We start from the raw sequence: 14,220 nt of genomic DNA on the forward strand, positions 1-14,220 counted from the left end.
TTAATAAGCAATCCAGTAAACGAGCCTTTGGAGCCACACAGTCTCTGTGAAATTCAGCTGAACCCCCAGGTTGCCTTTGCTGAGTCTGAAGTTAGTGTAACGATGAGGGTGACTGTTTTCTGGAAATTTCTTGTGGAATGAAGGAGGCTGGATATCCCGGTTTGTGTCCAGAAAGGACCAGCAGCGCCTCCAGGTCAGTAGGGTTTTTTCTGGGCCTCAGGATCGGGGCTCAGAGTTAACTGTAGCTGTGGCTGAGGGAAAGACACATGTCTGATTTTGAGGTCCAAGGGTCTTGTTCTTGTTTGAGCAGGAAGGAAACTGAGGCACAGAGTGAGGCCAGAGCACATGGACAGCAGTAGCAGGCTGTGCGAATGCCGCAAGCTCCATAGGGCGACAGGTCTGATGTCGGGGTGAGTCTTTACAAACCCATACTGATGGCCACCCTCCCAGGGCATCTACATCCTTGGTGGGAAGGGGTCCTCGATCTTTTCTCTGCTGTGGACCCCTTCTCATCACGCTACCTTTAAATGCTTAAGGTAAAATGTCTAGGGTTTCAAAAGTGCTTTGCTTTGAGCAAAATCTGGGAAATATTTGTCTAGGTGGTTGTTGTTTAGGTGCTAAGTCATGGACTGCAGCCCACCAGGCTCCTCTGTCCATGGGATTCTCCAGGCAAGCATACTGGAATGGGTTGCTATTTCCTCCTCCAGGGAATCTTCCCGACCCAGGGATCGAAGTCGTGTCTCCTGCATTGCAGGCAGATTCTTTACACTGAGCCATCAGGGAAGCCTATTTGTCTAAGTAGTCCTCGTTTAATTTGATCAGTTAAAAAGTTACACAGAGACGTTTTTTAAATAGTATTGCCAAGGAAAAACTGCATGGACCCCCACCCCATCCCCAGATTCTATCCTCTGCCTTGGTCCACACCACCTTCCTGCTCCTCTGAACAATGCCCTACCCCAGGCATGCAACCCTCCACCGGCGGGAAAGCTGCCACGACCCCCAGGACTGGAAGGCACCTTTGAGGTGTGGTCCGTGGGGCCGGAGTCTAGAGGACTTCACTAGCTGGCCTGGGTCTTCTTTAGGGGCTATAACAGAGGTGGACTGTGAGCTGCTCCAGTAATGATGTTTTGCCAGCGTCAAGTCAGTGATGAGCCTAGCTCTAGAATCTGGGGAGTGGTTCCTCCAAGAGGTGACTGCGCCCAGCCTCCAGAAACTGCTTAATAACCACAGGAAATTTGTGATTTGTCCCTCAATTTTGCTAGTGATCTCCCTGAATAATGTTCGGGTGATCTCCTAACAGACCATGAATAGGGGTGGCGGGGTGTCACGTGGCTGTGCAAGCCTAGATGTGAGTGTGTGTGAGAACCAGCATCTCTGCGAACCCTGGGCTACGCAGGTAAGTGAAGTGAGGATAATTCATACATTCTCATAAGCCTATTCCTCATTATCTTCTCTTGAGTATTTTCTGGTGCATAGAGATAACTCGTTCTGTTCAGAAGCAAAACCTCCCTTAGCTACTGTGTTAAATCACATTTCACTCAAAAGCTTCCTTCCTCCAAGACTGCATTAGTTGCTGTTTTTTTTTAAACTTTTGTTGGAATATAGTTGTTACAACATTGTGTTAGTTTCCAGTGTACAGCGAAGTGATTCAGTTATACATATACATATATCTATCCTTTTTCAGATTCTTCTCTCATATACATTATCACAGAATACTGAGTAGAGCTCCCTGTGCTCTGCAGTAGTCCCTGTAGATTATTTTAAATACAGTGGTGTGTATATGTCGATCACAACCTGATCACTTCCTCACACATTTCCCCTTTGGTAACCATAAGTGTGATTTTGAGATCTGTGTGTTTCTGCTTTGTTTAAAAAAAAAAAATGTGTCATGTTTTTAAAATTAGATTCCACTTATAAGTGATCCCTGGGTTGGGAAGATCCCCTGGAAAAGGAAAAGGCTACCCACTCCAGTATTAGGGCCTGGAGAATTCCACGAACTATACAGTCCATGGGGTCACAAAGAGTCAGACATGACTGAGTGACTTTCCCTGTCAGGATAAGTGATATCCTATGGTATTTGTCTTCCCCTTTCTTACTTGACTTAGTATGATCATCTCTGGGTCTGTCCATGTTGCTGCAAATGGCATTATTTCCTTCTTTTCTACAGAGCAAAGAGACTTCAGACCTGTGGTGACAGAGGCCTTAAAACCTCACAGGGAGACATCCTTGGAGCTCCATGGCCAGGAAGTGCGGGAGGAAACAGGACTTTCAAAGCAGAAAAAGTAGGTCTGCTGAGAACCAGAGCTGGCCAGCCAGGCCCCTGAGGTCTCAGTGCCAGTTAAGGTTTCAAACAACACCTTCTTTTCTTCCCTGAGAAAAATGGCTTGGGCACGCTTCCCCGGTGTGCGTTTTGTCTGACAAGAAACGCTTTTGTCCTCTGTCAGTAGAAACGCCAAGAATAAAGCCTGAGGGGCACTGCCGGGAGACAGGTGCTGGAGCCCCGACCCCCTCCGCTGGCACCTCTGCCCGGGGGTCTCAGCTGAGCCCACAGGGACTCTTCCCCAGGGCCTGGGCAGGCGACAGGACAGGAGCCATCAGTCACCCCATGGATGCCCCAGCTCCGGGAGAAAATGGAGATGGGGCTGTCTGGTTCATATATTAATAGGTGTTTGTCACCCACCAGGTTAGGAAATAATCCTCCCATCATCAGCCTGGCTTAATCCTGCCGTTGTCGATATGTCTTCCGGGACCTCGCGGGGAGGGGGCGCTCTCTTGGAAGAAATCCCTTTTCAGAGGGAGAGGCAGATGTACCTCTCTCACCGTGGGCCTGTCCCCGCCGGGAAGTGTGTGTGTCTCATGCACGGTGTTCAAGGCATTGAGGAAACCTGCTTTGTAACGAATGAAATCCTAGATCTCTTGAAGTCACCCCGTAGGTGGTTTTTGCAGAAGTAGAGGCTTCTACAAACTGGGTTTCTTTAAAGCAAGGGTTTTTTTTCCTGCATTTTGGTTGGTTCCTAAAATAGAAGCAAACAGCATGATTCAGGAAAGGGCAAGAAGGCTTAGCCTGCTCTGAAGAAGGCCTATGGGATTGTCACCCAACGATTATCAGCACCCCACCCCCGCCAACACAGCCCTTCAGCCAAACCTAGCAACTGAGATGACCACAGTGTCTCTCTCTTTTTGGCCATGCTGTGCAGCTCATGGGATCTTAATTCCCCAACCAGGAATTGAACCCAGGCTCCCGCAGCGGAAGTGTGGAGTCCTAACCACTGGACCACCAAGGAAGTCCTCACAATTTTTTTTTTTAATTAACCCTAAAGTGTTTTCGAATTCAGTGAAGAATGAGAAAAGCAGTGTCCTGAGAGCAAAGTCAAAAGCAGGTTTCTGTCAGTTGTATGAAATCATCACAGTGAAAACCTTTTGAGTAAAGAAACCCAAGTACGTTCTTCTGTCCTTCTGACAGGACGTGAGTGCTGAGGGCAACCCTAGAACCACCCAAGAGGCAGGAATGAGCCAACTTGGATTTGGCTAAAAAAGAACAGGAAACACACACACATCTAAGCACCCAATTCACACAGAGGTAGGCAAGGAGAAATGATAAACTCCCTCTAGGATGCTAAGTCTTTGGGGCAAAAGTGAATTTTTTGACAGTGAATCAACACCTCACAGAAGCTTCCTGCAGCCCGTGGCATGGAGCAGCCTCTCTCAGACTCCGGGCGCTGCTTATTCTGCTCTTGGCCTTTATTTGCCTCCCACCTCTCCCCCAAGAAGGCTGCACTCAGCTACAGCAATCCATCCCGAGGCGGAGCTTCGCCTCTGAGAGATTAATCGAGAGCGGGGATGTGTGATTGATCCTGCCACCCGCAAAGCAGGGGGACGCCGAGGCCGTCTTTTCTGCAGTAAGCAAAGTTCAGAGCTGTTTGAGTTCCGCTAGGTAAGCAGGACTCTCCAGACCCGAGCCAGTAGGCTGCCCTCTCAGCAGGAATTCTCGCCCTGGCCACGCACACGTGTGCCTCAGTGGAGGCTAGAGGGTCAGCAGTGCTCATTTGTGCAAATAGCCTGACTCCATCAGGTTTTAATTAGCGTGAAGTATGGCAAATGAAAATCGGATTAAGATCTGTCCTATAAACTTAGGCTGTATAGGGTTTTTCCTAATCCCAGCTAGAGGCTAGTATATCCTAATTTTTGCAGAAAAGGAATCTTGAGTTTTGTTTTGTTTTGTTTTTTTGTCATATCCTACCCCTCCCTCTAAAAAAAAAAACCTTAAGTACACGATTCATCCAAAAATTAAAGGGAAAGGGAAAATAATTGCATTTGCTGTGGATGTAACTTGGAACAAATAAATGCTAAAGAGAGCTGGTAATTTGGGAGGACCCTTGACTCAGATGCTCAGTAGAAGAAATAGTGTCACATCACAGATGGATTAGGTAGCCTAGTGGTCCAGAGTGCTCACAGGCCTGGGCTCAAACCACAGCTCTGCAGCCACTTTTGAGCTGCAGCTTTGGGTAAGTTCATTGTCATTTCCGAGCCTGTATTTTCTTTTTATTTAAATAGTAGTTTAGTACTTAGGCATTTCTCCATTTCTTCAAAGTAGAAAATCAGTAAAACAGTACTCTCACCTCAACTAGAATTCAACGAGATGATGCCTGTGGAGGATCAGGCCCAGTAACAAGGACAGCATAAGTCCTCAACTTACTGTATTGTTAGACTTGATCAGCAGGTCTAGCGGGACCCAGGAGAGGTAGGAGTGTGTTCAGTGGCTGAGTTGCCAAGGGAAGCATGTAGTAACAGCACTTCCCCGCAGCAGAATTCCCCTTTCACATGCGGGGCAGGAAGTCTGTCCTGATCTACTCAGTATCAGATGGGTTTAGTTCTCCACCCTCAAGGTTATCACGGAAATGGCTAAATGCTCACATACATTCAGCTCCGTCCAAACACCGGGCAGTTTTAAACATGCACACACACTGTCATTTACAGACCAGTCACACACCTTAGGGCTCAGCCTAAAGGCTGAGGCACAGGCTAATGTAAAAGGGATGGTGGAGCTGAGGCTTTGGGATAAATTACGGTTTAATGGCAGTGAGTGTGGGTCATCTTCTGACCTTGTATTGGAAGCCAGACCCTGCGCTGCTTTCCCTACACGACTCTCACAACGTCTCCATGCAAGCTGAGGGGAGATGAGAGGGTAGGCGGATGGAGAGGGAAGCCCGTTACCTCGCAGAAGACTCCATAACTCATAAGAGCCGTTACTTAAGGGGCGATGACTGTTCTTGCAGTGTGCCAGGCAGTTCTCACCTGCTCGTCACCTTGTCCTCCCCAAACCTCACAGCATCAGGATGGTAAGAGTCTCAAAGGTTGAGTACCTTGTCCTGAGTCACATAACAACAGGCCAGAACTGAGTCCCTGGAAATCTAATCACATATCCTGTGCTTCTCCACCGAGAACCCCTCTGACTGCCCACCAAAGCTGCCAGGGATAACTCAAGAGACTAGTGGTGGTAGGGAGACAGGAAAGGGCTTCTCACAGCCAGGTCTCAGTAACTCACTGGCAAGACAGCGAGGTTTACGTTTAGGGTCTGAAGCCCCTACGAGACAGGCTCGCGTGGAACGTGACCATGCTCAGCCTGTGTGCTGCAGGAAGCTGCAGGGCAGTGTGGTGATGGGTTTCGCCGTCTGTGCGAGTACTCGCCTACCTTCACAGTGTCTGCTGTGTGTGTGGCGGCACCGCCCTCAGTGATGAGCGTGTGTGAAGGCCCTGCACCCTCGCAGCGATCCCATGCGGTAGGTTTTGCCCATCCTGTGGAAGAAGAAAGGACTTGCCTGAGGTCACAGAGGTAGAAGTAGTCTGGCGGGGGTTGGAACTTGGGTGATCCTGGCTCCAGCGACACAGACTAGAAGCGCAGCGTGCTGTGGGGCCTGGAGTTGCTTCTCTTCCCCGTGGTAGGTGCGTGCCTGGCATGGGTGTTTGCAGGTAAGGATGCACGTTTTGTAATAATTCACGTGAATGATCCCACTGGACACTGAAGTGGTGGCACCAGAGAGGAAGAGTATGATACCAACAGCCTCCGTTCAGTCATCTTCAAGGCCTTGGAAAAGGTGGATCTTTTATCAGATTTTCCTGTTTGAACCCTTCCCACTTAGCATATTCAGCTGCCAGCTGGGTGAGGCTTCTGGAAAGAGTTTGGAGGCCCGCTGAGAGCCTTGACATCCTTGTCTGAAAGGCACTGCCATTGGCAGCTGTCCAAACACTGTGGTTGACTTTCAAACTATTTAATTGAAACCATATTTAAGGGGGGAAAAGAGCGAGAAGGAAGGGGTATGGGGTGCCAGAGCAGGAGAAAGATCTTGGCAAAAAACAAAACAAAACCCTTCTGTGCGCTGTTTGCACCATCGGATTGACCAGACAGGGCCACAAAGCTGATACAACAGGATTAGCAAAACTGCATTGTTGGCCGTGGGCGCGGCGTGACACGTGCTACAGCAAAGGCATTTGGCAGGATTAACCTGCCAGGGATAAAGATGTAGCAGACAAGGGGCTGAATTAATGGACTGGCATGACCGAGGCGGGGAAATCTATTTGCATGCGATATTAACTGTGCTAATAAACTCCAGGCTGGGTTCGGCAGCCCTGTGGGTCCTCTCAGAAACAGGATTTTTTATTTTAAAGCCCACCTGGAGTCTCCCAACCAAGACCAGCTAACGCAGGCAGGCTTCCCAGGCTGCCTTTAGGTTCACGCTTGCTGTCATCCTAGAATAAACAAATGCACATTCTTACATACCCATGGCAGCATCGGCGCCCACTGACTGCAGAGTGATCCTTGTACCCCGGGCTTGAATGCCAAAGGGTCCTCCGTTCAGAGGGTGATTGTCTCTGAAAAACAATGAACGATCATTAAGTATAACACACTTGACAAAATACCTTCTTGGAATGGTTGGTTGTGCCTGATGCGTGTATTCTCATTGTGTGGAAGTCAGGGCGAGAGCACGGTGAGCAAGCAAGACAGACCAAGGCATAAATTTTCAGAAGGTGCTCCTGGTCCTGGCCATACAAAGGGCAGCATCAGCACCTAAGAGCAAGTGCCTCGTGCCTCTCATCCTGGTCCTGCTGAAAGCAGCGGTGGGAACGAGGAAGATACAGGCATTCAAGATGCAGGTGCGCTTAGACACTCACCCTGTCGCTAATGCATAGCTGAGTGTTGGGGGGCAGCGCCAGGAAGAGGCCAGGCAGGTGAGAGGAGAGGGGACCAAGAAAGATGGAATTACCCTCCAAGTTACTGCTGTGGGCAGCTGGGGACCTCTGCCAGCCTGGGTGGGATGAGAGAGCAGGAATTTTTCCACCAGCTTCCAAGCATCACTGATGAGGGATGTTAACTCCTTGTACCCCACAGGCCCACCATGTTCCTGCCCAAGGGAGGCCGCGCCAGCCGAGGGTACTCTGTGCAGAGGGCCAGTGGGGCTCCATACAGTCAGCACCTGCCACGTGAGTGAGATTTCATTTTCATCTGAAGATGCTCTCTATCAGACTCTCATCACCACACCAGGGTTCATACAAATGTCCATTTTTCACAGAGCCATAGATTTAGAGCAGCAGTCCCCAAATCTGGATTATCAGAATCCCTGGGGGTGGGGGTGGATTCCTGGGCTTCACTTTCAAACCAACTGCAGCAGAAGCTGGGAGTGGGGAGGGAGGGAGCCCTGAATCCCACCTCCCCATCCTGAGCCAGTCAGCCACGTTGGGGGGATGTCAGCTGCTGGAGAAAATCTGCATTGACCCATGGACACCATGGGAGCTGGTTGATGAGGAAACACACCCTATTTCTATTGCCATCATCTTTTTCCAGAAGGAATGGGCAGGAAAATGGTTTGTTGATTTGAGACCTCTGATGTTATAAAGCTTAGATAAATGTCACGTCCTTCCAATTGCCTTCACCAACTGATCATTACGTGACGTTAAACATACACACGCACACTCACACACACCAGAATTAGCTAGCTTGACCTTACCAAGCAAATAGTAAAGAGGAAGAAGTAATATAAACAAGCCAGAGTGGGAAATAAAGAGATAAAAAGCTTTGGTTAAAATGGGTGCAGAATTCTGGAACACCAGAAATGTTAACATGCTCGTCAATGCCCCTGGCATGGCTGAGGCACTTCAGAGGCAACAGCAGGTAACTGGGCCCTGAGCGGAGAGGGAGGGGCAGCTGTGATGCACCAGCCCCCTGTTCTGGGGCATGGGGGGGCTGGGGTCCAGCCCAGGCCACCCAGCAGGTGGCCACCCATATACTCTGTTCTGCATCTGCATCTGCCCAGGGAAAGGGGGACTTTCTTGAGCTCACAAAAGGCTCCGTCCCCAAGATAGGCCAGATTGTTTCCCTTGTAGAAGGCGCTGCGTGCTCTAGCTGTGTGTGTCAAGATCTGAAGGAAAGACGCTGCGTAGATGAGCAGACAAGAGGGAGGTGGGCGGGGCAGGGCCACCGGGACCTGTGTGCTTCTGCTGGACTTGTGTTTTACTCTGGATGGACGGGGGGAGGGAAGCAGGGGACAAACAGGAGAGTGACAGGCTCTGAGTCATCTCTTAGAAGCGTCACTCAGGCTGCAGTAGAGTGAACCACCGAGGGACGAGTTCGATGTGCGGAGCATTGTCCAGGTGAGAGGTGGGGCACCGGCAGGGGTAGAGGGCTGGACTGGCCATGTAGGGTGGCCATGGAGATGAGAAAACGTCCTTCAGTGGCAAGATGTCGGCCATCCTGATGGCTCAGAGCAGACACTAAGGACAAAGCTGTGTCTCTGCCTCTAAGATTGCGGGGACTTCCTCCACAGGAAGAGCGTGGCCGAGCTGCAGGTCCTGCTGTCCAGCGCTGGGCTGTGGGGGACCCCACGATCAGGCTGAGGAGTGGCAGACCCTGGAGCCCACGAGATGGGGGAGGGTGTTCAGAGCCACAGAGGCAGGCACACGGGGTGTACTGGGGGGACGCCAGCTCCACGAGGGAGGAGGGGCAGGTGCGGAAGTAAGGAGCCATGGGATCTGCGACTTGTGGGCGTGATGGGGGCCTTGGAGAGATTAATTCTGATCCGACTGGCCCTCTGGAGGAATCCCCATGGTGATGTTGTGCATCAGGGCACGAGAGCCGAGAGGCGGGGAGGTGAGTGAGGAGGTCTGACAGTCAGCTGTTCATTACAGAACAGCTGTGTGCACGTCCTGAGGACGCTGGGTGCCAGCTTTCTTTTTCCTTTTCCAAACGCTTAGAAAAGACGAGTTGGACCACTCAAGTCTTAGTTTAAATGATACGTTCACTCAACCAGTATTTATCAAGCATCCCCTACATGGTGAAGGCTAGGGACCCGAGAGGGAGGCTGGAGTCGAGTGGCAACAGCTCGCCGCACACTGTGTGGTAAGAACCTTCAGGAAGAGTCCCAGAGGCCTGGAAAGCACGTGACAGCGGAGTTGGGTCTGGGCTGGAGGACGGTGTCCGGGAAGTCGTGTTGGATTGGAAAGCCGAAAGAGGAGTTGGTGTTAAACTATGTGAAATAGAGAAAGAGGCATTCCAGGAGGAGGAAGCAGCTTGTGGTGGAAAGGAGTATGGCATGTTTGAGAAGTCAGAACAGCAGATAAATAGATGGACCTAGCGTCTGTCATACAGAGTGAAGGAAGTCAAAGAGGGAAACAAGCATAGCATATTAACGCATATATATGGAATCCAGAAAAATGGTACAGACGAACCTATTTGCAGGGCAGGAACAGAGACCCAGATGCAGAGAGCAGACATGTGGGCACAGGATGGGAAGGGCAGTGGGCCAAGTTGGGAGAGGAGCACTGACATATATGCGCCCCCACGTGTGAAACTGATCACGAGGGGGGGCTGCCGTGTAACAGGGAGCACAGCTCCGTGCTCTGTGATGACCTGAGGTGGGGCAGGCTGAGAAAGGGAGGCTCAAGAGGGAGGAGATAGATGTGGACATAAAGCGATTCACGTTGTTGTACCGCAGAAACTGACAACATCATAAAGCAGTTATACATCAATAAAAAATTTTAACAGAATTTAAAATATAAACGAAGTCAACGGGGTATAGACAGAGGGGGAGATGAAAGGCTGACTCTGCTGGCATTCTGCTTCTAACCCCTGGCTGCTCTCTGCCCCCTCCGCACTCCAGAGGCAGCACGGAGGTCCGTCGGCTGGCACGGTGCGGTGGGGCAGCTGGTGTTGTGAATCAGGCCGTCGCCAATCAGAGAACGGCTACTTCACAACACCAGGGTCACACCCCACCCCAGGCAGCGCTCCCAGCTCCAGCCCCCATGCAGCCTCCACCTCGGCCGATGGCCATCGCTGGGGCACCGCCAAGCCCCCCAGAACCACAGCAGGCGGCTTTCCAGTTGACACCTCACGCTGTGCAGACACCTCCGCAAACACAGGAGCCCCGAGGCGGTGTCTCCCCAGACGCAGACAGCTCCACTTCGAAGTGAAAGGCACTCCCACCAGCATCGGCTTCCTGCAGAGAAAACGGAGCCACCAGCTTCCCACGGTGAGAACGGGGTTATGACCTCGGGAGGGTTGAGCACCACCGACCCGCCCGTTCCTCCTGGTGCTAAGAACACAGCCGTGAGCCGGGCCGAGATTTTGATACGTGATGGTGACCTCTCTGACCTGGGCAGAGTGGAGGGAAGGGAGGCCCTAGGGACAGGATGGTGGCTCTGGGGACAGTCCTGGAGAGAGGAGGGCCTTTTGTGGCCACACAGACCGGGGACACATCTATTTCCTAGATGGTCCCGGGTGCCCGCGTCGGAACGTGTCCGCACGCCGGACGAGCCTTACGAGGGCCCTTCCAGCCATCGGTGTGTCTCACACTCCCATCCTGGGTAATGTGATCGGTCAGCTGTGCTGACAGGTGGGTTTCCTCTCCCCAGGACCCCACAGCCAGGGACCTGGCGGCGGGCAGGGGGAGAGGGGTACTGACAGAGGCCTCCCGAGTTGGAGTGTGGTTATGTTTGAGTACCTAAGTGAAATCTTCTGTATGACACCGCTGTTTCTTAGAGCCAAGGAGGAGTTTAAAGCAGAGCGGCTGGTTGACTAGCATGCTTTCTGAAGCACTAAGCAAAAAGGAGGATGTCCACCTCTTTGGTTTTCTATGGGACAGAGCGAGATCCAGGGCTGGTGCGATGAACCCAGGCTTCCGTCTGTGTCACCTCGGTGCTTGCTGCTGTCCCCAAGGAAGCCAGAGGGAGGGGTAAAAACACATCCGGTGCAGAACAAGGTTACACAGAGCCTGGGTTAATCATGGCCCTTGAAGCTTCTGTGAAGTTCTGTCCTTGACCCCAAACCGCTCAGGCATCTCTGAAGTTTGTAGTGTGTTATGCTTGGGGACAAGCATCTTTAGAGTGAAGCGCCCCAGTTTTTCCCAGAAAGGCTTCCCCCCGCCTTTTTCTTGAAGCATATAAACAGCATGTCTCTAAGAATCCGTCTACTAACCTGTTCTCCTTCTACCTCCAGTGTCCAAGTAGGCACCATTCAGGGTGTGGTCCACGGTGGTGGCATCAGCACACTGGGAAGGTGGCCCACACACACCTGCTACATCACAGTCCTGGGGCCTGGAGCCCAGCCTCGGCTCAGGGACTGGGTGTTAACACGACCAGCTCCTGTTGGCCACCCCACATCCTCTCCCGCTTCCATTCCAACCTCATCTCTTCTGCTTGTTCCAGCCAGAATGGTCTTTTCCAAACACACGCCTATATCGTGGGAACCCCTCCAGTCCGTGCCTTAAAACTGCTCAGGGAGCTGGCCTCACCTTAACAGCACTGGCCCCCCAAGTGGCCTTCCCCCCACCCCAACCACCTCTCCATTCACGCCCTTCCCCCCGCCAGCACCCCTGCCCCAAGACCCCTTTCCAGACCCCCACACCCTCCAAGCTCCCTCCTGCCCCAGGGCGTTCGTACAGCTCATCCCTGTCTGAATGCCCCCAGGATACTCCCCCGATTGGTGACTTCCTGTCCTCCAGATTTCAGCCAGCATTGACTCCGCAACCCGGGAGGCCACGTAAGACAGCTGATGTTCAGAGCAAGCTGAATTCTGCCCCTGCAGAACACTCGTCCCATTTTGTCATGATGCCTTCACTGGTGGCAATCTCTGCTGAATGTAATCCTCCCCGCTGGCTGAATGCTTCCTGTGGGCAGGGACCCTCAGCTGAGTTCAGTGTCTGGCACTGAGTAGTGACTCAATAATGAATTTGTTCAGTCTGTGTTCTTGAGTGTCCTTCAAAGTCAAATGGCTCTCTCTTGCTCATTGGAGCTTTGGGTCCTTGTTTCCTTCCAGTGACACTATAGTAACAGCAGCAAGCACTTAATAGAAACCGGGGCACGCGCTGCTCTGAGCCCTTTGCATCATCAGTTGCCTCCAAGTGGCAGGTCGTGTAGCCGCCTGTCAGGTAAGAAGCGAGGCCACTCCATCCCTACTGTTGGTAGTTGGCGCCACCCGGACCTACTACCCTGTTGCTGAGAAGCCACAGGGGACAGAGCTGGAACCCGCCTTCACTGTTGGTGGGAATGTAAATTGGTGAAGCCACTATGGAAAGCAGTATGGAGGTTCCTCCAAAAAAGCTAAAAAGAGAGTTTCTCTATGATTCAGCAATCCCACTCCTGGGCATATATCTAGATGAAAAGATAACATGCACCCCAGTGCTCACTGCAGCACTGTTTACCAGAGCCAAGACATGGAAGCAGCCTAAATGTCCATCAACAAACGAAAAAGACGTGGTACATACATACAATGGAGTATTACTCAGCCCAGAATGAAACAATGCCATTTGCCGCAACATGGATGGACCTAGAGATGATCATACTAAGTGAAGTCAGACAAAGACAAATATGCTGTCACATGTAGAATCTAAAATTGGACACAACGGAACCTATCTATGAAACAGACTCACAGAGAGAACAGACTCGGGTTGCCAAGGGGGAGATGGTGGGAGAGGGGGGATGGAGTGGGAGTGTGGGGTTAGCAGATGCAAGCAAGTATATATAGAATGGATGAACAAGGTCTTACTGTACAGCACAGGGAACTCAATATCCCCTGAAAAACCATTATGGAAAAGAATATGAAAAAGAGTGTGTGTGTGTGTATATAACTGAACCAGTCTGCTGTACAGCAGGAATTAACACAATATTGTAAATCACCTACACTTTAAAAACAGGAGGACAAGGCTGGACATGAAGGTCCCCAGGGCTTGCTCCCAGGTACCCAGCAAAGCCCACTCCCTTCTCTCTGGTCTCTGAAACCTGGCAGACCAGGCAAGTATTCTTCCTGTTTGTACGTTTCTAAAAGGTTAAATTCCAACCTTGTTTAAAGTACTTCATAATGAAACCTGATTAAAAACCTAATGAAATATAAAATAGGGTCAAGTCCAGAGAGAGAAAACTGCTTAAGAACCAGAGGAAGTGCTGCTTAATTTTGTTGTTAAGCTGGTGAATTCATTCGAGGTTTGCTCAGTTACCTTCAGAGGTCAGCGCTTCTGGAACAGCAGGGTTTAGAAAGGAAGTTTCCTGAGGAAGTATTTAATGTCAGATTGAGCCATGGTTCTCAAAGTGGGGTTTACCTTCAGAGGTCAGCAGCACCTGGGAACTTGTTAGACACACACATCCTCTCCACGTCCCCACAGCCCTGCTGAACCAGAAAGCCTGAGGGGAGACCCTGCAACCTAGGTGTTAATAAGCCCTCCAGGAGATTCTGAAATGCCTCAAGTTTGAGAACCACTGAAATATGTAAAAGGTAGGGGAAACCCGTTCGTTACCAAATGTAAAAGGGGCAAGGTTGTGGAATACCCATGCGGTCCATTCAAAGCAGTGTGAGAAGCCGAAGGGACTTACTGTGAGAAATGGAGTATTTCTTGACGTATCAGTTCACAAGGATGTCATAGTTATCAACGATTCCAGCCCTCCGTGTGAGCTAGTGAGCCTGAGGAAACTCAGGATGTTAAAATGTAGGGTACTGGCCCCAGATAGATGAGGCACATATCAAAGGCATGCTTTCAGTGAGCCCAGACCCTTGCATCTCCCCATACATAGAAAAGTGCTAAATTCCTTAACCTGGGGTATCTGGTTTTCTTTAAATAACAATCAGCTTTTGGCGTTTTTTGCATAACTTCTATATAACCTGGCTTCCCCCACCGCCCACCTCAGTGCAGTTCTCTCAGTGTTACTTGAGATGCTGTCTCCTGTGCTTCAAGTCCTAAA

The 14,220-nt window shown here is 50.8% G+C and overlaps 2 protein-coding genes and 1 long non-coding RNA gene across 3 annotated transcripts in view; 1 reads left to right on the forward strand and 2 right to left on the reverse strand.

Moving 5' to 3' along the window:
* The window catches only part of LOC123331058, a 133,537-nt gene extending 121,280 nt beyond the window's left edge, over positions 1-12,257 (forward strand). The window contains exons 8-10 of the mRNA XM_044934278.2: positions 2,168-2,282; positions 7,388-7,479; positions 10,152-12,257. Of these exons, the coding sequence (XP_044790213.2) occupies positions 2,168-2,282; positions 7,388-7,479; positions 10,152-10,461 (517 nt within the window). The 3' untranslated portion in view covers positions 10,462-12,257. The remainder of the gene's footprint in view (positions 1-2,167; positions 2,283-7,387; positions 7,480-10,151) is intronic.
* LOC123331025 lies at positions 2,786-7,386 on the reverse strand. Its single transcript, XR_006547451.1, has 4 exons — positions 7,263-7,386; positions 6,779-6,870; positions 5,693-5,796; positions 2,786-3,014 (listed from the first exon to the last, which is right to left on the reverse strand). It is a non-coding gene; the product is annotated as an uncharacterized LOC123331025 (long non-coding RNA).
* LOC123465257 overlaps positions 10,379-14,220 on the reverse strand; it is a 207,168-nt gene continuing 203,326 nt past the window's right edge. The window contains exon 6 of the mRNA XM_045163928.1: positions 10,379-10,487. The gene's annotated coding sequence lies outside the window, so the exon portion shown is untranslated. The remainder of the gene's footprint in view (positions 10,488-14,220) is intronic.

The sequence above is a fragment of the Bubalus bubalis genome, chromosome 21, assembly GCF_019923935.1.
Source record: "Bubalus bubalis isolate 160015118507 breed Murrah chromosome 21, NDDB_SH_1, whole genome shotgun sequence".
In the NCBI taxonomy this organism is placed as follows: Eukaryota; Metazoa; Chordata; class Mammalia; order Artiodactyla; family Bovidae; genus Bubalus; species Bubalus bubalis.